Source organism: Buceros rhinoceros, unplaced genomic scaffold (genome assembly GCF_000710305.1).
Source record: "Buceros rhinoceros silvestris isolate BGI_N320 unplaced genomic scaffold, ASM71030v1 scaffold18328, whole genome shotgun sequence".
NCBI lineage: Eukaryota > Metazoa > Chordata > Aves > Bucerotiformes > Bucerotidae > Buceros > Buceros rhinoceros.
Window position 1 is genome coordinate 3,801 of NW_010427625.1, and position 23,258 is coordinate 27,058.

The 23,258-nt window shown below is 37.1% G+C and overlaps 1 protein-coding gene across 1 annotated transcript in view; it reads left to right on the plus strand.

Moving 5' to 3' along the window:
• Positions 1–761: 761 nt before the first annotated feature.
• ORC3 (origin recognition complex, subunit 3) overlaps positions 762–23,258 on the plus strand; it is a 31,662-nt gene continuing 9,165 nt past the window's right edge. The window contains exons 1-12 of the mRNA XM_010141982.1: positions 762–830; positions 4,850–4,994; positions 6,271–6,375; positions 7,090–7,244; positions 8,170–8,306; positions 10,385–10,544; positions 11,356–11,469; positions 13,263–13,396; positions 13,867–13,930; positions 16,884–17,000; positions 17,893–17,972; positions 21,880–22,013. Coding sequence (XP_010140284.1) covers positions 4,955–4,994; positions 6,271–6,375; positions 7,090–7,244; positions 8,170–8,306; positions 10,385–10,544; positions 11,356–11,469; positions 13,263–13,396; positions 13,867–13,930; positions 16,884–17,000; positions 17,893–17,972; positions 21,880–22,013 — 1,240 coding nt within the window. The 5' untranslated portion in view covers positions 762–830; positions 4,850–4,954. The remainder of the gene's footprint in view (positions 831–4,849; positions 4,995–6,270; positions 6,376–7,089; positions 7,245–8,169; positions 8,307–10,384; positions 10,545–11,355; positions 11,470–13,262; positions 13,397–13,866; positions 13,931–16,883; positions 17,001–17,892; positions 17,973–21,879; positions 22,014–23,258) is intronic.

The window sequence follows — 23,258 nt, forward strand, 5'->3', positions numbered from 1 at the left end:
AGCTGGAAGCTGGTGAAGAGTTTCTGTACTCACATCTTTGAGGCAGAGCAGCACCTGGGAAGCCAGATGTGTTCAGAAACTGTGCCAAGACACTGTTTACCAAAAAAGATACGATTCTTCTTTTCTTTTTCATAAAGAGAGAATGTGCAGAAGTGTGAGGCAATTTAGAGGTGAGCCAGGAACATAGGGCTGGTTTGTGCTTAAAAGTTTTCCTGGCATAGTTGTCTTGGTTAAATGTTGTTTGTGTCCTGATAGTCCTTTACCAGTATACATTATTATTGTCAGGAAATTGGTATTATCTACATCTTCCTGGGGAACAGAAAGGATTTTCACATATCTGTTCTTGCAAGCCTTTATGGCTCATATTTGACTGTAATAGTGGAGGAAGATTGAATATTTGATAGGTGAAAGAGACCCACAAAACTTTCTGAAGCAAGGGAAATTTTTATTTTATTTTATTTTAATAATACAGGCTGCTTGCTCATCTGGGAATTGAGGTAGGAGCCAGTTCTTCACACTCTACCTGCTTACTTGGGGAATAGATTCTGTTTGTTCCCTTGCTTATTCTACCAGATACCAGCAGTTAATTAATTGGTTAAGAGAAAAGTCATCTCCTTCAGACATGTACCTATGTTAAGATGTTCTTGTTTCAGTTGGGTGCTTTGTTCTTAATAACAAATGGTTTGTTTTAATTATCTTATTTGTGCTTGCCTTTGCTTTCTGTCTTACTAGCTATTGATTTCAGAGAAAGAAACAATGAATCAGAGGATGCTGAGTTGCGATTTGTTACTTGTCAGTCTTTATGGAACCAGATCAAATCAGAAACAGAGGTGAGTCTTGCATCTCAGACTAAAGCAGTATTTTTGATTTATAACAATGCTGCTTGCTTCTTTGTTTCTGGAGGTGTTTTTATTTCTCCATGCTTAAAAGGGCAATTCGCCAAAAAAATTAAGGGGCCAGAAATATTGACTGAGACTGTCCAGAATATAAAATAGTAATAATAAATCCATCAATTATACATTAATTTTAGCCACAGAACTTCATGCTTTTGATGCTTCTAAGCTTCTCTTCTTGCTAATTGTCCTTTTTACTAATGCCTGTCATTCTGCTGTTTTCTACCTTCAATACAATTACATGGTTTCCAGCCCTCTTGAGGATTTTAGGCTGCTCTTGACCTCAGTATTAGAGTTCATAGCAGCCCAGGATTCACAGTGGATTTATGTGAGTACAACTGTGTAAATGTCAAACACTGAATGACACAGCTGCAAACATAGTCTGTTGAATTAGTATGGACAGTGTCAGTGGGGTTGTCTGGTGGGCATTGGAGTTAATTTAATACTGAACTGTGGCCTCCTAATTGTTGTGTGTTAGATGACATACTGTTGGTGTGTCCCTATAGCCAGCTGGCTTGCATTATAGTATGAATAATTGCTTCTGTAGAGCAGGGATTTCCTCCTCAATTCAGTGTCAAGGATTCTGGGCTAGGATTCCATATTTGCCTGCTGTTGGGCTCTGGACATTCTGAGAATTTTTTTCCAAAGTTTGTTTTGAGATGTACAGTAGAAGCCAGCTGGATGAGGCTTACAATCTGGACCCTTGGGTAAATCCATAATTCCCTCTAATTCTGTTCCTACTATTCCATGATCCAGCTCGCTTTGACTAGTTGGCACTCTTTTCAAACCATTACTAGCCAGGCTGTGCAAAGCAGTGGTGCTGATTATAGAGAACACACGGAAATTTGTGGAGGTACAGCTGGACTCTTCCTGCCAACTGCTTCAGCTTGATGGGTTAGCTACCAGCATTGGCAGTAATGTTGGCAGCTGTACCAGAAACTGCCTTGTCACCTACACAGTGATCTGTAGATGGGGAAGATGACATTCTGTAGCTACTTCTGGAAAACCTTTTCTGGGCTCTTTGTTTGGCACAGTGTAGTCAAAGCTGTTGAGACAATGCTGCTGCATCCAACAGGATTTTCAGGTTGAAGTGTTGGGTTTTTTCCTTAATGCTCTGCAAGAATTTCTCCCAGAACAGCAGACATGGCCCATTATAGGAAAAGCTATAACCTCTCAGAAGCACAGAGCCATTGCCATCTGGAAAATCATAATTCTCTCCTGTTCTAAATCTCCTACCCTTGTTTTCTTTGAGCCTTCTAGGAGTTTGCCAAATACTTTCTCCTTTTTTCCCCTCCTGATGGAAGATAGTTCATCCTACATAGACGAATTGATGTGGGCCTTGCGTTAGATTTTGATTTGCCCAAGGGCAAATTACATTCACTTACTTTTCCTGGTATATGTTAGAAATTTTTTTATCCAGCTTCTGGGGTATCGCTGTTTTTTTTTTCTGCTGAGTTTTTTATTACCATCCTTTTATCCCACTTGGCAAACTTGGAAGTGACAATTATTCCTACGTATAAAATTGTGTGATAATTCAGGTAGGAAGGCCCCTTAGTCTCTAGTCTGAACTCCTATTCAAAGCGGCATTATCTGTGAGGTCAGACGAGGTCGGTGAAGGCTTTATTCAGTCAGGATTTTATTTCTTACGTGCTTTCAAACCCTGGTGTAGTAAACCTGATCCATGGCAGAATACCTGGGAAGTGCATGGCTTGCTGTTTTGGACTTCTGTTGTGGGGGTTCTGGTAGTATGCTAAGGGATCCTAGCAAGGTGTTCTCCAAAATTTTTGCCAGGGTACTGCTACCTGATGATTTGTTGGCAGGCCATGTGCTTGTGCTGGTGTTTTCCCGGTTCTCTAGTATCTGCCTGAGGTGTTGAAGTGTAAAGAGCATTTGACCTCCAGGTACTTGGCTGGAGAGCACTCTTGGCCTTTTTATGTCCATTATACACTGTGCTGTGATTGTGGCAGCACCATCTATCATCTGATGAGAACATCCTTTCAGGCTTCTGACAACTGTAAGTACACACAAAAGTACAAAAGTACTGCAGGAACCGTCCTTCATTTTTTGGAAGGTGAATTTTGGACCTTTTTTCAGTATTGCAAGGTATCCCAGTTTTGATCCATCTTTGATCGGTGGCCTTGCAGATCTTTTAATTGTGATACATCTCAATAAGGGCTTTCAGAAACATTCCCTTCCTGTAAGGTGAGGAATTCCAGTTGCACTATCAGGACCCAGGTTAGAAACAAAAAGCCTGATTACAGGGCTGTACTATGATAATTTAGGTATAATGTGCAGATAATGTATAGGTGCAGATTAGGTATAATTTCAGACCACATAACAGATAATTGTGACCAAACATAGCGTCATAGCATACGCCTTTTCCAGAGTAAGCAGTGTCATGCAATTCAGTGAGTTGGTCTCCTGAGCTGCAGAGCAGCTTAGTGTACTTTCTGGAGCACTACCAAAACTGTGCCAGTAGCAAAATTGTTTTGACAAGAAGACTGATGGATTTTAAGAGAGTTAATTAAATGTGTAGTGCTATGACAGGCTGAATTCTGTCTTCACAAGGGCACACTGCAAGAAATGAATTGTACTGTAACCACGGCAAGTAAGGATTCAGGTTCGTGTTAGGACAGCTTAGTGAAAATGTGTACAGTAACGATCAGAAGAACCTGAAAGTCTAATGGATTCTGAAGCAGAAGCTCAGAGGATTGTTATGGACATATGGTAATACAGGAGCTGTTATGATGCTGTTGTAGAGCTGATGGTGTATATTATTTTTAAAAGCCCATATTACAGTTTCTTCTGAGTTGCCAGGTGGGAGCTCAGAGGTGCACAGTCAACATAAGACAGGCCAGAAGAATATTTTTTCATAAACAGAGGGTGAAAAGAGAATGTTACTTTGTGTATCATTTTATTGTTCAGAAGAGCAACAGTATAATGGAAATGGAGTCAGGTTTTTGAGCAGACATCATGTGCAGTATCCTGGAGATGTCACCTTAGCTCCTTTGATAGCTGCCTCATCAATGCTACTAGAGATGCCTTTGCCACTTCATTTAAAATCAGGTTCACTGCTATGTGTGTCACTTCTTGTTGCTGATAAATCTTAATGATGATTTTACTGGGGGCAGGGGCTTAATCATGTTTGTAACATCCATGTTCTGGAGTATATATTGATATCCCATACTTCAGAGTACTGGGGTTTTCGTCTGTTTCAGCAGAAGGCATTATCTTGAATTAGAGATAGATTTTCAAAGGCATATAGACAATAAAATACAAAATGCTGCCACTGTATATCTGCCTTTAAAAGTTTTATCTCCTCCTGTTTTTCTCTTACTTTTCCATATATTCCTGCATATATATATACTTGCGTGAAAATCATCCTGAGGGCAAAACACAATGTAGCAAATGTGGCAGTCATGGTTTAGTAATTTTTCCTATAAAATGTACTTATGATTTAATTTATTATTATTTTTTCTTTCATCCTGAATTAGATTTGGAGGAGCTGAATGTTTGTCCTCGTTTAGATCTCGCAGAAAAATGTTTACAGGTTTTTTTAAGTCAAGAGGCAGTAATAGGAATTGCTGTGAACATTCTTCTAGAAACTGAGTATATTGTTTTATTCCTCCTATGTCACTTGCACTTTGTTGATTTGTTTGTTTGGTTCTCTTTTCTCCTTTTTTAAAGCCTGTAGTTTGACAACACAGTTAAACTCATTTGCTTTCCAAGTTACTGTTGAGGCACTTGACCAGAAGTTCCAAGATTGGAAATGTCTGTGTTTACCACACAGCGAATAAATTAGCATGTTTATAGTTCACAGGAAAACTTCATGTTACTGAAAATTTTTACCCTGGAGTTTCAAGGATGAAAAATTATGCAGTAAAGGGGTAGGAAAAGGAAAATATTCTGGTGTTTCCACATTTTTATAAATAAAATCTCTCTGTGTTTGTTTGCAGCAAATACAGGAAGACTTAAATAAGCAGCTATTTGATAATCTAGTAGGTTTTTTGAGGCGATCGCATTCTGAGAGACAGCAGAAGACAACAGAATGGACTTGTCAGATGAAATCCAGGGAAATCCCTACTGCAGCTCTTGTCTTAGGTAATTTTTTAAAGATTTATTTTGTTACGTACATCTGCTTAAGACTCACACAGAGATGAAAGAAATTATATGGCTGACTTCCGGCATTTATTGTGAGCGATATCAACTTCAGAAATGTTAACAGAAGAAATTGGGCTGGGAGAAGGAAGCGGGTTAAGACCTCTTTCCCCTTTGTCTGTCTGTATGTATAATAGTCCAGTAAGTTAACACCTTCCCTAAAGGTCTGTCTTAGGCAGCTTGTAGTGATTTGTTTGGTTGGATTTTTTTTTTCCTTGAGGTACTGGAGATGCTTTCATTCTGTCCCAGTTTCTGCCACCAACATGCTTGGTGGTTTCTAGGGCTAACCGTGGAATTACACAGCTTCTGTGTTTCCGATACGTGTTTTTGCAGTGCATCTTTATGAGTAGGAAAGCAGTGTCATTAGCTTGGAAAAGGGGCAGAGGGTGAAGAAAAAAGCTGTAGATGTTATTAGTGAAGTCCCGAAGTCTTGGGTTTTTGGGTTTGGGTTTCTTTTTCCCCCCCTCTCCCTTTCTTTCAAAGGGTTGTGACTGTAATCCTAAACCTGGTTCAAGATAACCTTTTTCAGTGGATCATTTTAGGGTACCTAAAATAAGGCCTGTGCTTCAAATTTACCATGTGAGCACTTAACAGTGCCTGAAAGGTGGTCTACGTTTTTAGGTAGGAGAAAGCGAGAAGCTCCTGCTCTGAATGTTTTTGGAAGAAGGTGTGAATTGCTTTCTGGAGGAGCTTGTTCTTTTTCTGGTTGACTAAGTATGTTGACAAAAGCAGTAAATACTGAGCAGTTCATAGTAAATTCAAACTGTAGTTTATACTAGCTTATAGTGATCTCCTTACGTAAGCCATGTGAGGATCCGGGTCTCAGGTGTATGCACTATAGAAGACAAACATTATCATCTTGTCTGCAGGCCTTGGATGACTGTGTGTGGATGGCTTCTGAGTATCAGGAAAGTTAGAAATACAATCCTACTCCTTGCAAGTTTGTATCCTTGAGAAATCTTTACGTAAAAAAATGTAGCAAACTGTATGAGGTGTCTCTGCAGTGATTCCCTCTTCCTTTTAATCAGGTAGTATTACCATGTGTGTCTAATCTTGTGCTAGTTTTTTACCTTTCCTCATAGATGATACGGTGCTTCTCATTCCTTCCTTGAATATTTGAGGTATCTTCTGGGTTTTGTCTACTGTTCAGTTTATTATTCAATTATTGTGATCACAAATCATAGGAAAAATGACTTTAAAAATATGTCTTTTTTTCTAGGTGTAAATGTTACAGATCATGATTTGACTTTTAAAAGTCTCTCAGAAGTCCTTCAAAATAACATTACTCCTTACATAGCCTTGCTGGAAGCCAAATATTGCGCAGGTACATACTGCAATAGCTTTGCTTGTTCTTCTGAATAAGCTATCAATTAAATAGAAATTCTAGCTTTTGCCCCTGAGTGTAATTAGGAGCAAATAATGGCATGGAATAATAGGATGGAGGGATCTTTAAGACTTTCGAAAGATGTGCTTAATTCCATGTTAACATAGCAGTAATGCTTACTGTATTTTAAGAGACATCCAGTTCTGTTTAATATTGTAGGTTGGCTTTCCTCTTGTTTCATTGGACAGTGTATGTGAGCATTCCACTTTTTAAATGCTTACAGTCGCGGTATTACAGTGAGGGAATGGGTAGAATAAAATTTTTTCCCATTCTCCTTAGTCCTCTTTTACCTTTTAATTAAAAAGATTAAAGTCACTTATGGTAACATCCCCAGATCTGTGGATTGGCTGCCTTACTTTAGGTCAGTTTAATAACATGTGGCTGTAGTTCAGGAAAGGTTCAGGGCTAAAATCATAACCTGGACTGTTGCTATCTAGGCAAATGAACAAGATATTTTTTTTTGCATTAACAACATGCATATCTTGAATACTTTCAAGCTTTCTGGAGCATGAGGTGTGCATTTTAGTGAGAGAAGGAGAATAATTAAAAAAGTGAAAAATAGTAAGTTATAATTTGGGGTAGTTTTTTAGAGTTGGAGAAGCATCACCAAATAACCAAATGTCTTTCCTGTGTGTCTAAAAATATTCTGTGAAGGCATAAAAAATCTGATGCAGAAGCTGATGGGGCAGCTGATGAACTGCTATATAGATGTGGACTCATTGGAAGACGAAGACTATGTGCACATTTCCCAGAACAGAATACGTTGTTCAATGACTTCTCTCATTAGCTGGTATGAGAGTGTAACAAAGGTATGATTTTTTTTTTTTTAATATTTTTTTTGTCAACAGTTTATAAAAGTGCCTGATGCTTTTAAAAAAGAAATTTAATAACTCAGATTTTTGAGCCATAGTGAAAATATGCCAAAGGTTAGCATTTCATGTAATACTAAGAAACAGCAGATTAAGGTGATTTGAATATAAATCTGTAACATATATAACAAATGTGGACTCAGTTTCTGATGAGGTATGAATGTCAGAATTCTGAAAAACAAGCAAAAAGTACTATTTTATTGTACGTTTAATTGAGAACTAGAAGCTTAAAATGCAGTATCAACTTCATGCCAGATGCTTTTCTTCTCCCAGGAGTGCTGAGTTGTTTTGTTTATTAAAACAAAACTTTAAGAAAGAACAGCCATCCAGGGGAAAGGCACTGTATTAGTGCTATGTGCCCTTTTGTCATCTGCAGCCTACGCTACCTTGACGAGCACTGAGAAAATAACTTTCAAGACATTTTTGTGTCTTTGTATTTAATAAAACTAATGTAGTTTTAAGTTTTGTTTCTGTCATGAATAAAAGTTAGAACCGATTTTATGATGATTTTATCAGAGCAGTGTGTTAAACAAAAATTCAGTGAATACATGTTCTGTTTATTACTGGGTAGAGGTACAAGAGAAAAGGAAATGGGCAGTGTCTGTGTACACAACCCAAGTCTTCTCCCTCAATACCAATAGAATTTCACCAGTTCTCTACTGCAGAGCTATTCTTGTCTTTCTTGGAATGTGGGGTTTTAAAATCTGTGCCAAACAGCAGGAAGAAAAATTGCTGTTCTAGATGCTAATAATAAATACAACTGTAGCAAAAGTCAGGCATGTCACTTTGGAGCATTAGAATATCATAGATGTGATTTAGTATTTTTATTTTACTGTCTTCTGTTTATTAATTCCTGGCTTTAAAGAAAATAGATTCTGAAACTCCAAGCAAAAAAAGAACTTCCTCTTCTAGACACTGGCAATCTCCTCCAGTTGTAGTTATATTCAAAGACATGGAAAGTTTCACCACAAAAGTACTTCAAGACTTCATAGTCATCTGCAGGTAATGTGACTTGAAGTTTAGTTCTTCCACTCCTTTACCCATTTTCTATTCGCAGCTTGAAAATTCGTTTTGAAGTGTAACAACAAGGGTGGTGGAGAGTTGGAATCAAATATTGATGCTGCTTCTTTGCAGCAGTCATTGAGCAAAAATGTATTCGCTAGCTTTTGGGGATAAATTATCCTAAAGCTAACTTGGGACTCTGAACCAGAATGCATAAGGCTGGGTTGAGATATTGGGGGGGCTGATTTAATTCTTTACATAGGATTTGTGATTGTGAAACTGATTGTTTTTTAAGATGCCTGGGTCTTTATTCTGTAGACTTTTAAAATTGTTTTCAGAGTGTATTTTTGGTATGACTACCAATGTAATGCTGCTTAAAGGTCACTAGCTTACTAATAGGAGTATACAAAACTTAACCAGAGTATTTCTCAGTGTAGGCCAGGATCTGTAGTGAGTAACTGACTACTGCTTCAGGTGCTCCTGTGCTTCTGTCCTTCCTTAACCTGTCTTCCTTAACACCATCTCATGCATTCTAATCAAAAATCCATTCTGTTCTCCAAAAAGAGCATCTTTCTCTTACTTAGTCCCCTGGTTGAAACTACAGTTGCAGCAGAATTGGGGCTGCAGTGGTATATAAGTAATTCCGCTGCAGCGTGCACACCAGACATTACCTATAAACAAGGCTAGGCAACTTCACTTGCTGAGAGATCCACAATAAAAATATTTTTCTACTTCATATCCGCCAGGTGGGTTTTCTAGGGAACATTTCAAGAAGGAAAATCAGAAATGCACCATTTTCTGAAAAAAATTAGGGTGTAAGGTAGAGGAAAATGAGGCTTTAATTGCTTTTTAAATGTTGTGTTTTATTTTGCTTTTTGTGGCAAGGAAAATACCTAATTAGGAGCATATGAAATGCAGATGAAGTGTAGTTCAAGTCTGGCAGACTACTGTTTGCAAATAGAAGTTTTTTAATAGACTGTGTAACTCTTGAGAAAAAAGTTTAGAGGAATCAAATGACCTTATAACTAAAGATTGTCTTGATTAAAGTAAAGATGGATGAAACAGAAGCTGAGAAATGTTGTGTAGTACTTCGAAAAAGATCTTTGGGATAATTGTAGAGATTGGGTTTATTATCTCCATTTTAGTCTTAAACATGCTTAATAATAAGTGCGAAGTGGGTAAATGTGAAAGACTCTTCTGATTTGTTAATCACAGGATTCAGTTTCTCTCTGATACTCTCAGGTTATCAACAGTGACCAGTAATATATGAAATTTATTGGTTTTATGTTTAAGTCTCTAGCAATGAGGAGTTAGAAATGAAGTAATTGTGGTACAACAATTAAAACACCAAGGTCAAAAAGTTGCTGTGATGAAAACAGGAAAGGAATAAACTGTCAGTTTTAATGTAGAAGGTATTTTAGGTAACAGGATTAGTATCTACTTGAAACTAATAAAAAATGGAGAGTAGCGATGAAATAATACTGTGAACACTGTACTTTGAATAATTTGTATGCTGTTCACAAGGAATGCAGCATTCAGTCCTGGTTGTTAGTTCTAAAAGCATATACTAAAAACTTAACTGAAGCTGAAGATTGAATCTCCAGAAGCTGGAAATTTTTTTGAAGTATAATGGGAACATAGAATGTTAGAGTGGTTTCATGTTTATTTTAAATTTATTAAATGGTGTAAAATTTGTAAATTTTCTTGAGGTTGTTAGCTGTTTAATGTCTCTTCCTATTTTTTCCTCTACCTCTTTGGAAAAAAAAAATCATAAGATTAAGTTATGTCAATATAACTTTTGGGCAAGATAGACCCAGTACAACTCTCTGCCACTTCCTGAGATATGAATCCTAAAATATAGTTAAACTTGCTTTTCTGCTTTAGGCCTTTAAATAGCTTCCTTTCTTTTCATTTTACTCCACATCAGAACTCTTCTGGTTTACTGGCAACAAAACTTTTAGTTTACCCCTTTCTGCATCTAAGCTCAGTGGTGTAGTATGAATGTGTAATGCATTTGTTTCGTGATTTTCTCTAATGTAACTGTTATGGTTTTTTTTCTCCCTTCCCCCATGATCTAGTCAGCATATCCGTGAATTACCTCTAGTCCTGATTTTTGGAATTGCTACATCTCCGATGATTATCCACAGCTTACTTCCTCACTCTGTTTCCTCTCTGCTGTGCATAGAGCTTTTCCAGTCCCTTTCCTGTAAGGAGCACCTGTCTACTATAATTGACAAGGTAATTCCCTTTCTAAATAGGAGTGTGTCTATATTCAAGCACAGCGTACACGTGTGGCCTTTAAAACTAGGTTTGTGTGAAGCTTTTGGAATGGAATCTGTTCCTGAGAGCTGTGAATTTGGGATATTTCTGCCCGTAGCTGCAGAGCAGCTTATTACTGAGAGCTTCCTTCTCACAGTGAGACACACTGATACGCCTGCTTTCATCTTTCGTTTGCATTGTACATCCATACTTGGGCAATTACAGTTTGACGTTCACTCCTCTTCATTAAACTAGTGCTTTGGTTTGATTTCTACTTTGTTCCAGAAAAGGATAGCTTTAAACATAGGAAAAAAACCCAGTTCAGCCTGAACTTTGCCTCCTGTCAAAAATGAGCGGTTACCCAAATGGTCAAGCCATATGGACTCTGTGCCTGAGCAATTCTTGGTACACCACTTTGTGCAGGATTTCCAAAATCACTGCTACACATGCTGAAAGTAGTGTTATCCCTGATTGTTACAGGAATCTCTGTTCTGTTTGTAATTTTAAAAACAAATTCAAAAATATTGTTAAGCAGAACTAACTTCAAATGTTGCATATTAGTGAAAGGTACTTACGAAAATGTGGCAAAATGATAAACTGAAAAATTAATCTTTGCATGGGTGTTGTAGAAATACTGTTTTTTGAAGTTGGCAGTGTCTCGTGTAGTTGAATGCTAGCACATACTGAGAGTTATGCCCAATCGTATACATAAATTTTGCTGAATTGAAATCAGGAAACAATTTCTGCTATGACTACTTTTCCTTTTTTTTTTTTTTTTTTTCTCCTGTAGCTGCTTCTGACAGCCCAGTTTCCCTTTAAACTGGGTGGGAAGGTTCTTCAGGTTCTCATCAACATATTCTTATACCATGATTTTTCTGTCCAGAATTTTATCAAAGGATATCAGGTAGGCAATGGTAACAAGAACTCAAATTATGGTTGTGAAAACAAAGTGTGATTACTAGGCACTGAAAGGTCTCTTAGGTCCTAATCTTGCTGTCATTGAATTAGGTGAAAAACCATCCTTTGGTAACAGTTTGGGTCTGTGAATGGGTGGGCATTTTAACGTTAAAACCTTAACTGCTAAAGTTTTAAGGGAAAATTTGTCGGAGAGGTACGACGAAGCATGTAAAAGTTTACTCTGCCACAATCCCCCTATATTTAAAGGTTGCATTTGAAAGGGTAACCTGCCTTAGTGGGTAGAAAGACCTGTGTTTTGCTGTAGATTAACTTGAAGCTTGTAACACCCCTGTCAGAACTCTCCAGCTCTGATCCTCTGTACCAGTTCCTCGTAGTATGGTTTGTCATGGAGTGAGGAGGCTATGGGAGTGTCTCTTCCCAGCTTGAAATCTTCTGGCATAGTTTCTGGATGCACACTTCTTACCTTTTCAGGGAAATAGAAGCTGTACAGTCACTTACGTTGTGTCTCAGAATAGGTGGTGCTTTCAGCTCCAAGCAGCTGTGCAGCAATATGGGAATTGCATTTATCCTCTCAGGAGATAAAGTGGAAGACTTCAAGGTTTCCAAAGATAGCCTGTACAGAGTACGATAATTGTATTTTTATTGGCTTATATAGATCTTCATATCTTCAGAGATGTATTTCTGCACCAGAGACTCTTTGTAGTTTCTGTGGATTGCAAACAAGAGTTTTCTGAAGAATTTGTAGTTCCTGTAATCTCTTTTAATGCAGGATTGTGAAATTCTTGCCTGATTCCATGTACGAATCTGTTAGTAAAACATGCCCTTTTAGTGTCATATACCTTTAGAGTGTCTCAGATTGTTTGATATCTGAGATTCAGTGATTACATGTGGCCTGGCTGTACTACCTTCTCCTGCAGACAGACCTGCATAGGTTTCAACTCCTTATATTTGAAAGAGTCACTGGGATTTAATGATTCCCCTTTGGGCTGACAGGGAAACACAAGTCCTGGCCCTGACAGTATATGGCTGTGTCCTTGTACATTACCAGTGTTCAAAGTTGAAGCAATTTCAGATCAGATTTCTTAAGTGATAGATACAAGGGATCACCATCATCTCATCATGTCTAGAAGTGATGTTAGCTTTTCTGACAGGAAGTGTCAGAAACTCTTTGACAGTTTTTATATTTTAGAAGTTTTAAGTGAGGTAGTCTGTTTTTAAGAACGAATGTGATGAGTATATGCTACTATTCTGCAAGGCCCTGATGCTATGAACATTTAGTGCAGCTGAAATCAGTGATAAGGTGTGTACACATGCATACTAAGAAGTTAGCAGTGTATTTTTGTGTGCATGAAACAGAAATTGAAATTAGGACATGTGATACATTTGCTTGTGTACAGTAGCTGCTTTTCTTACCTTGAAATATACTCTTTGTGAGCATTGGAGCTGAACATGTAACCTAAAGAATGCAGTAGTTCACGTAAGTGAATAGAAAGTATTTGACAAGCTATAGTTATTGTTATGTAAAGGGGGGGAAAAGATGAGGTACTGAAAATGAACAGTGCATACAACAAAAAAAGTAATTATGTGGCTGTATTTAAAACTGAATAATCCATGTCCTGTAGTGATTTATGGAATATTTATGAGCTGTAATATATTTTTCTTAAAGGAATAATATTACTACCATTGTAGTATATGTACTGTAGTAATAAGAAAGCATTAAAGGGTACATAAGGGAGGATTAATTTTATTGACATCACTAGTTTTTGCTTTGTTTTCCAGCTCTGTATTGTGGAGCATTTCTATTCCCAGCCTCTTAGTGTTCTGTGTTGTCAACTGGTAGATGCTAAGAAGAGAGTAAATTCTCTATCACATGATCAGTGTGAAAACATTCGAAGACTGCCCTCTTTCAGAAGGTAAAAAGAGAGATAAATTTTTGGACAATCTTGTATTTAGCTTTAAAAAAGATAAAAGGAACCTATAAATGTAGCTCTGAGAAAACTGTAGATGATTTGTGTGTATGTTTCTATAGCAAAGGTAAATTGATCAAAGGGATCTAAATAATTTCAGGAAGCTTTAGTCTTCTGGTCTAGAGAGTACAGCCTCTCTGATGTGTAATCACTTGAGCTTCTTTTTTCTCTTGTTCTTAGTACAGAAACAATCTATTATGACAAATAGCCATAAATCACTTTTGAACTTAAGATAACCTGGAGCATAATCCAGGGTTTTGGAGTGGTTTTTCAAATTGCTGGATTTGACCATCCCTCTCTTAAACTTTCCAAATAAATCCTTATAGCAGCATAAATTTTTTATATTTTTTAACCCTATAATCTTTAATCATACTTTACATTATAATTTTTACATTATTGTTTTTTCTTGCCATCAGGTATGTGGAAAGACAAGTATCAGAGAAACAGATTGCACTGCTAACAGCAGACAGCTGCTTAAAGGTAAAGTTTTAAGAATATCGTGGGAGAGCAAAAATAACTTTCCCAATATACTAGTTTGTGGAGCATAATAAAATACAAGACTAAAATTTATAGTGCTGTATAGTAACTTCCATACAGTACACACTGTCCGGTAATGGAGAATTAGGATCAGTAGGTCAAAACTCCAGATCTCTACAATTGCAGGTGTACCTTTGTCTTATATTAAATTTTAGCTGTATCTAGAAATATAGCTTTCAAAGGTTACAAGGTTATATACAAGGCCTGGTCTTTTAATGCTTACTCAGACCAGCTCTCTTGGAAAGTCAGTGACGTGTTCGAAGAATGAGTATGTAATTTGAGGTTTATTTCCTAAGGTCTCATTCCTCCATACCCTCTGTGTAGTTTCTCATTTAACTTATAGGGCAGTCTGGGTCTTGAGGCACGTGTTCACATCAGATGTTATACAGGATTAAAACTATGTTACATGTTTACTTGAAGGTTTGTCAGGTAATTAAAGTCAAACTACTACTATTGTGAGCCCTGTAGGAATTCACCAGCAAAGATCGGTTGGTTATTTTCACCAGTTGAACTACTCCTAATAGAAGCATTGTTCAGGGTAAGAGGTTTCTCCTAACTCTTCGTCTTAAGTATAGCAAATGTCAGGCAAATGGTACTACTAGAGATAAAGCAATTAATTTATCCTATCATGGCTTCCTGGTCTGCAATAGACTTTTCAAGCGTGAAGAACAATGATAATGGCTGGAAGAGAGGTTGGTAGCAATCAGGTTTGCAAGTGCAGTGCAATTAGAGTAGACAAGGCGAGACATGACTTATACGTGATTTTATGATCCATAGTCTCCAGTGGCAAAAATAGCCTAAGCTACGGCTGTTCCCTTGCTGATTATTCACACCTCAGCAGATGTGCCATCACAACTGCTTGTGTAGCTGTGCAATAAATGTAATCAGAGAAACCACCCAATTAAAGTAACCCAACCAAAAAAAGACAAGACATGGGAAATTTTTTTCTGGGTTGTTGCTGCAGAATGATTTCCCCAAAGCAGTTCACTCTGTAGGTGCTTAAATGCTTCTGTTGAAACAACAGGAGCTGGGAAGGAGTAGGAATGAGCAGCTGAGGTTCTATTTCTTCGTTTACAGTTTAAAGACAATGTAATGGGCTGCTACTTTGGAAGCTAGATATTCATCAGCTTAAACTTCATAGGTTTTAATGTTTATGTGTTTAATAATATACCCCTTATTTCAAAAGCCTAGCCCTGTAAGTTTGGGAAAGAAGCTGCAATACTTTTGCTTATGATGCTTCTGACAAATTTTATTTGAAGACTGCTGTTCCAACCTCTGCAGTAGGGGTAGGACTATTACTGCATGGCTAAGCTGGCAGTGTAGCCTCTTTGGGCAGAAGAGGCCCTACTGCTGCCTTAACAAGGTGTCATTTGTTTTCTGCGTTGTGCTAATCTGCAATATCATTCTGAACTTTGGAAACACTTTCAAAGTCTTCATAGGAATTTACTGTTCATGTTCAGGACCAGGTTCTGTTCAAGCTTAGCACCTAAACCCTTGTCAGCAAATTATATTCCATGCTGTTACCACCTTTTTTAATAACTCTGGGAAGAGTTCCACCTATTTAGAATAGTTTTAAAAGCAATTTTACATCCTAATTACTTTCCACTCAGAAAATTTTCATGCCTAATTTCATTTGAAATTATGTAAATGTGGGCATCTGTGCTTATGGAAATAACATTGCACAGTCTGCTAAGAATATTTTCAAACTCTTTTGATGTTTTTAATCAACTCAAACTTTTTTGACATCAGAAAGCACTCTGCAGAATTAAGTCTTTATTACTTTCAATTTTTGCAGTATGATACTTAATCTTTCCATCTTTCCATATGTCAGTGCTTCCTTATATTGCCTGCAGATAACATTTTGCTTTTTTTTTCTTTGTAACCTTTGATGCCCTTTATTTCAGTTTAGTTTCAGAGAATTTCAGTGGCTTGTTTTATTTTTTTTCTTTCCAGTTGGAATAGTTTGCTCAGTTGAGCAAAATGGCAATAAAATATGTAGAGAATCTTGTGGGTTTTTTTTCTCTTAATCTTTGACTGAAGGCAGGTGAGAGAATATCTTCTGGTTTGCAAACTTAAATGTAATGAGCCAAAGTAGTTTAATACAGCTACCAGAAATTTTGAGTATGGTTTCCCACAAGTGTTACATATGTTTCCATGGAAGGCCAGTGATAATGAGATGCCATCCAGTAAATTGAGCAGCAACAGTTAATAATTTCTTTTTCCTAGTACATGATATTTTTTTTTCCTTCAGTTCTCAATCTGTGAATAAACAAAAGTCAGATTAAGAGCACATAGGAGCAGCAACTGCATATTTCTTTATTTTCTGTGAACTGGTCTTTTTACATATACCTAACTAATAAAAACAGCAGCCATACAAAGTGTAAGAAAAAAAATATTTAATTTGTAATATAAAAATGCAAATAATAAGGATGCAATTATGCAAAAATAAGGGTTTGCATAGAAGCTATATAATTTCTCATTGCCTATTAAAGGTATAGTGTATAATCTTGTTTCTGTGAGATGACATACAAAACCTAAAGGCTAAATATAGTTAAACATTAGAAAATAAAAATGCTAATCAATGATAAATCTCGAGTGAGATGGATGAAGAAAGCAAAGTTAACAATCTGCAGTGTGATTGCAGTGAACTGTTGAAATGCAGCTTTTTTGCAGAGCGGTCTTGGTTTAACACTGGTGATTGACCCTGGCAGTGCAGGTGAGCAGTTGGACTCAATGATCTTAAAGGTCTACTCTAACCAAATGATTCTATGGTTCTGTGATTTAAATCATAGCACACCACTGTGTCAAACCTTGAGAGTCATTTTAAGTACTTTATGAGAGTTTTAAATAAATGGTTGTCAAAGTGACTCATAAAACAATTATTCTGTCATTGTAGGAAACAACACAGAAGTTGCTGGAGGACTTGCATGTTTACCATGAAAATTACATTTCAGTTCTAAGATGTCTTCATGTTTTCACATCTTCTCTTCCAAAGTATCCTTTGGGCAAGCAGGTGATACACAGTTACTCCATTTTAGTGAAACATAGGGGTTTTTTGTTTCAAAGTATGATGTGAATAAGTATTTATTCTTTCTCTTTGTTTACTATTCTGCTGCTTTACCCTGTGCTGCTTATAATGGAGACAGATGCTTTCTGGCTATGGGCAGAGGGCAACAGCGTATGGTTTCTTTATTGGTGTGGATGATACCATGTCCATCAACAGGAAGCAGTTTCTAGGAGGAAGCAAATGCATATTCCAGCAAAGGAATCCATACGTGGACTTTCCCACATCCGGAGCTGTCTGTATGCATTGCAGTATACCCTTCTAGTAACTGTCAGCTCACTAGTCAAATTCAGATGAAGAGACTGAGTTTTATCAACCTTCTGTACAGAACAAAATGATAGTAAGGGAACAGTGATAATTGCTCTCAATAGCCGTATTGCTCTAAAGTCATTAAATCCTCCTTGTCGTACTAAACAATTTCTTCTTCTGCTGGAAGAGCAATATATTTTGTGCATATGCACTTGTCTGTTGGTTCTCAACGTATTCCAGACTGTTACTGGAATCTGTCCCTAACTACAAAATCACCATGAAAAGTCCCAATATTTGAGAATAAAAAGATGTTTTAGCTGGGTCATTTGATTGGAGCATCTCTCTGTTTTCTGCAGTTATCTTCATTTGTATGTTAGTTGTTTGAAACCTAGTGCAGAGCAACATACAGGCTTAAACAACACTAGGAACTTAGTTCTGTAAGGTACTAAATGCTCTCATTTCTTTTGCAATCATTCTGCATCTCTGGAAAACAAGCTCCTAAGGAGTTACATATTACTTTGAAAATCTGCTTGTAAGAGTTCTGCATTACTTTGTAAAACACGTTATCCTTTCCTTGTCTTCTGCATAACAGATCAGGGAGCTGCACTGTGCCTGTTTGGAAGACCAAGTGTGGGAGACAGAGGAGTATGAGTCATCTCTACAGCTAGCAAGGTGGTGTTTTTTCTTTCCTTTTTTTCTTGATACCACTGCACACATGGAGAATATCAGTCATAGTTATTCTGGAGCTTAAAGCTGAGGATGTTACCTATTCACAAGTAGTGGTAGGATTGTTTGCAAGGGCAATTGTCTGCTATTTTCATTTTGGTTTTTTACCATTTTCCATGAAACTCAGCCAGATTCTGATATCTCTTATGCCCTGAGTAATTATGGTGAAACCACTGAGATTACTGTGTGTGAACGAGAAGATAAGTTCAGGTTTGTCTTTTAAACTGTGATTGTGTTAGATATTATCAACCAAATTATTAGTTTTAGTTGGCCTAAATTTTTATCTGTTGTGAAAATTAGAATCTGTTCCAAATGAGTAGCTGAGGCCTGCCTTATTTTTTTATTTTACTGCTTTCCCCTGCCTCCTTTGCCTAACAGTTTGTACAGGGAATTATTTTTTTGTGTTATTGTGAGCTTAGGACTTTAGGAGAGCCTATACTTGTGTTGTCTGTCAGTGTTTAAAATGGAAAAGTCATCTAAGTCAATTTTCTTAATAGGAAATGTGCTTTATCGTGGTAAGTGGCTGTTTTCTGATAGCTGCATTCATTCAAATAATACATCAGTTCTGTCACACAACGAGCTGATGCAACACAATTACCATAACTGTCTCTTCAAGAGCCTCTGAACTTGTGAGGCTTGCTGTGTCTGACAGTAAAATTGCATAGAAGATCCATGTCAGTGGTGAGTGGAGGGTAACTTTCTGAGATAATATACAGGAAGAAGCATACTCTTCAAGCTCTATCTTTGCCATACTGAGTGGTTCTTAAGCATCGCTACTGCTCTCTGTTGTTTGCCCTCATCCCTTTGAAAGTATTACATGCTTGATTTGTCATTTCTACAATCTTTCCTTCTTAATCCTTCTCTGACTCTCCTGAATCTTGACAGCTCTCAATCATCTATCAACCCTTGCCCACAAATGTGTCATTTTGCTTTCCTGTACTATCTGTTCTGTAATCTGTAATAACACTTGTCCATTTTTTCTTCTCTTTTTTTTTTTTTACTCCTACGTTTAATTTGCTCTCTTCCACTCTGAATTCATCTGCCTCTTCTCCTGTCTCAAAGCTGATGCAGCCATGAGATTCTGGCTTGCTCCCTCTTTATTCTCATCTGTTCACCTCCCTCCTGTTTTACTTCTGATCCCACTGTGGGAGCTTCTGATAGAAATAACAGTAATTGCTTTCATTCCTTTCATAGATAATTAATTTTGTTTGTTTTAATGCAGGAATTCTGTAATTTTTCTGACAAAACTTGCAACACCATTTCTTCAAATACTTGGGATTCTAGCTGTGATTATTTTCTTTTTCAGCTTTTAATGTTAACTTTCTTTTCCATTTTACATGTACTTCCTCTTTCTGCGTAGAATCTTTTAGAAAAAAAATTATAAAATGTGATCTTTCTCTTGCTACGCACAATCTTGGGGTTTTTTCCTCTTTATGTAGGTATGGAAGTTACTCACTGTTGCTTAATATCTCTGCCTTGCCAGGGGCCATGTTAGCTGTTGACATTCTTATGTCCACCCCTTCTCATCTCTTCTTTTCAGCAATTTTCTGGAGTCCCATCTTTTTTTTTTATTCAGAAAGTACAAAATAGATAAACATTTTACCAGCTTATGTCTTGATTTCTAACAAAGTCTCTCCTTTCCCTTCATGAATTATATTTGAATGTGGGGTTTTCAGTTGTTGCATTGAGTTCCTTTTGTGGTTGGTTGGCTGGTTGTATCTCTACTTCAGCCTTTCCTTGGACTGGCTTTTAGACCTTCTGCTAAAAGTGATATCCCCAAAGGTGGTGTTTCAGGTGATCTAACTTTATCAATCTAGACAGTAGTTACTCTACTTTATTGTAGTTGTCTAGAGTCTAAAATATATCATGGGGAGACAGGGAGTGTGTGTGAGCTTTAGTTCACATTGGATTAATACAATCAGAAGAGAGGTAAGATTAAGAGATGCTGGAAGGTGTCTCGCTTGACTGGTTATGGAGAGGTAACTGGCTGGGACATCTGGTCAAGCTTTTAGATGGCAAAACTTTTGAGGACTGTCTGACCTATTGTCCTCTGCCTAGATACTGTACTCTGTTTTTGTCTGCTACTCATTGATGCCATTCATCACATAATACTTTTCACAGTGGTGCCTTTCCCTGATGACTGTTGTCATTTTGTTGTTGACCAATCTGTGTTATCACTTGTTCAGATGATTCCCCACTTCAGCATTCAGGAGGAGTTTCTATGGGCTTCATCCTAGCTTACTTTCTTCTCTTTCACAACTTGTCTTTGGATAATGAGAGACAGGTTCATTTACTGTTTTGAGGTTATCTGAGATCTTCCTTTATGCTTTAAGCATGTCTTCTGACCAGATTAAATTCTTAACCCACTTTCTGATACCTGGCATACCTTGCAGTAATCTCAAGCCCAAAAGGTTGCAAAGGATCCTTTACTGTTTCCTAATATGCGATAACCAGCCTCTCACCTGTTCTTTGGGCCCTGTAATCCTGTTGTTGTCAGGTTTTCTAGCTTCTTTTTGAATATTATTACTAAAATAAATTTGATCTTTGCCATTCACAGATCTCCAAATCTTGTTATCCTCTCTCCATCTTAGGTGTTCAAGTATTGCAGTGTTTTGTCTGGCCTGGAAGAAAGCAATTTTTTTACCCATTATATTCTATAAGACAGTTTCAAAATGTTTTCTAGACTTCCGTGTGGTCATGGTTTCCCTTTCTGTAGTGAATCTGAAGGCAAGACCTGACTTTGCAAAAATCTATAACCCTGAATTGGATAAACTGAAGTTTCAAATTCTAGCCTTTACAAGCATTTAGCATCAACTGCCAGTTAGAAACCAGAGCTCAGAAGGCAATTGCCCCTCCAGACATGCATAAAGCTTCCCCAGCCTCTTCTAAATGCTTATTTAGGTAGCTGGTATGGATCCCAATCCCTAGCACACTGATCACTATCATTTCATGTATTTGTCATGCTCCCTGTTTTGTGTAGCTGTGTTTTTTGTGTCTTCTAAAATCCTTAAAGTATTAGCACCATTGCTTTATATTTTTGTATTAGCACCTTTGTTTCGTATAAGACAAAGCAAAACTAGTAAGGATAGTTATTACAAATGTGGCATTGTTCAGAATTGGACCTCTTGCACTGCATGAAGAAGGTTACTGTAATTCTGATTTCATTAATCAATATTTGCAAGGATTTGCTTTATCTTTTAAACGAAGATTCTGGGACTAAGCAGTGCTTAGCAACATTTATAAAATTCTCTAATACATAATTAAAAGTAAGTAAATGCTAGGCTAGAGATCGGGCTAGAGGATCTCAAGAAGTCCCTTCCAAGCTAAATGATTCTGGGATTCTAGTGGTGGTTAGGTTTAGAGCAGTTAAATAGAGAAAAATGCAATTTGGAGTTTGTTTGAGAATCATTGTGAATCACAGAGAGTAATGGATTTTGTGGATGTGTAAACACATACCAATCCAATTTTTTTCTTTTAACTATTTCATTTACTGTTCTTGGGAACGAGTTATGAACCCCACCATACTTTTTTTTTGTAAATTCGATTCATAGATTCAAAAATTGTAACTCTGCATCCAGCAAGTTTTTTTTAGGTAGATTATCAGAAAAGCTTTCATTGTCAGTTCTGCACAAAAATCTGAAGCACATCTGTCCAAGTTGATTTGTTTATATCTGTTAGTGACAGCAAGGAAAAAAATTGACTTTACTGCAAGACTGAATGCATGAAATCTTGGAGGTTTTTTCTTTTAAAAGGAGTTTTTGAAGTTATTTTTTAACTTTTTTTTCAACCAAGAACATGGAAAGTTGCTTCGTTGTTCTGCGTTTAAACTTCAGCCAACAATTATGTCTTTTAGGATGTTGAGTAAGTCTGATTTGGTAACCATGCTTCAACAATGTGTGGAAATTTTTGTGTCATCTTCTGGAAAGGAGTTTGATAAGACAGTAGAGAAGTTGAAGGAGTTCTTGACCCAATTTCAGAAACTAGAAGGTGGGTGTGTAGCATTATACATTCCATTTCAGATTATATGAAAGCTGTTTTATAATCTGACTAATGGGTATAATTTTCCGTGGTGATATCCTGTCATGGTATCAAACCATCAGATTTTTCAGAATTGTTCTTTTAAATATATGCACAAAATTAGGAAATATTTATAGTCTTTACTGGTATGTGGCTCATGCTTTTTATAATATGGAAGAGTGATATAAGATAAGTAATTGGACAGATCAGCAAACATTACTCACTAAATCTGTCATAGGTATATTTTGAGCATTTTGCTGGATGTTGCAATGATTAAAAACATTTAATAAATACTGGAAGATAAATAGCAGAATTCCTTATGACATGGTGTTTAATCGAAATGCATACGAAGTTCTTTCACCTGCACCCTCACTTACATTCCTGTAAGAGCTAGGACACCAAGCGCTGGTTGTCAGGGCTCTGCTGGCAGGCTGTGACTTGTCAGGCCCATATATTTCATTGTTGATGGTAGAGGGCATACTTGAAAGTTCAGTAAGGCAAAAGAGCAGCAGCCTTCTGTCTTTCAGAGGCAGGTTAACAGAAGCCGCTGTATTCTGGAACCGGAATTTTGTTGCTTCCCTTGAACTACAGAGAAGTACTCCCTCCCTTCTGATTCCTTTTTGAAGATGAAGTGGTTATAATCTGGTCTGTTTTATGCATATTAAGTTCATTATCAGTGTGGTTGCTACCCAGCATTTGGACAAGTAGGCAATAAGCCACCAAGTGCATTCTAATATTAAAGTAGTCATGTAATGCTCTAGTGTCAACTGAGGCTTGCTTGTAAGAATTGGCTCTTGCCTGTACTGTGTATGTTTGAATAATAGCAGGGCTGTGGTACAGAAAATAAGTGATCACTTTGAAAAAGCTGTGTATGTCAGTAAAGATACCAGCTCTGAAGAATCTGAACTACGATGGAAAACCTAAAGGTGCATCTAGTTTGGAAAAAAAGAGTTGAAGCAAAAGGCTTTTAAACAGTGGGATTTTTACCCTGAGGAAATAAAAAAGAACCACTCTGGAAATTCAGGGACGTATGCAGAACTATAAAACAAAAAAGGCAGTATTTATTTTCTCTTAGGATTTTAAGATGTTTTACAGCAGAGAAGGTCTAATCTTAGTTCGTTTTCAAGGTGAATTTAAGCTGTACTGAAAAAGTGAGAAGAGGAAGTTAAGTGACTTCTTCCTGTATGATTTTGTGATTGTGTTGATCTTCAGCAG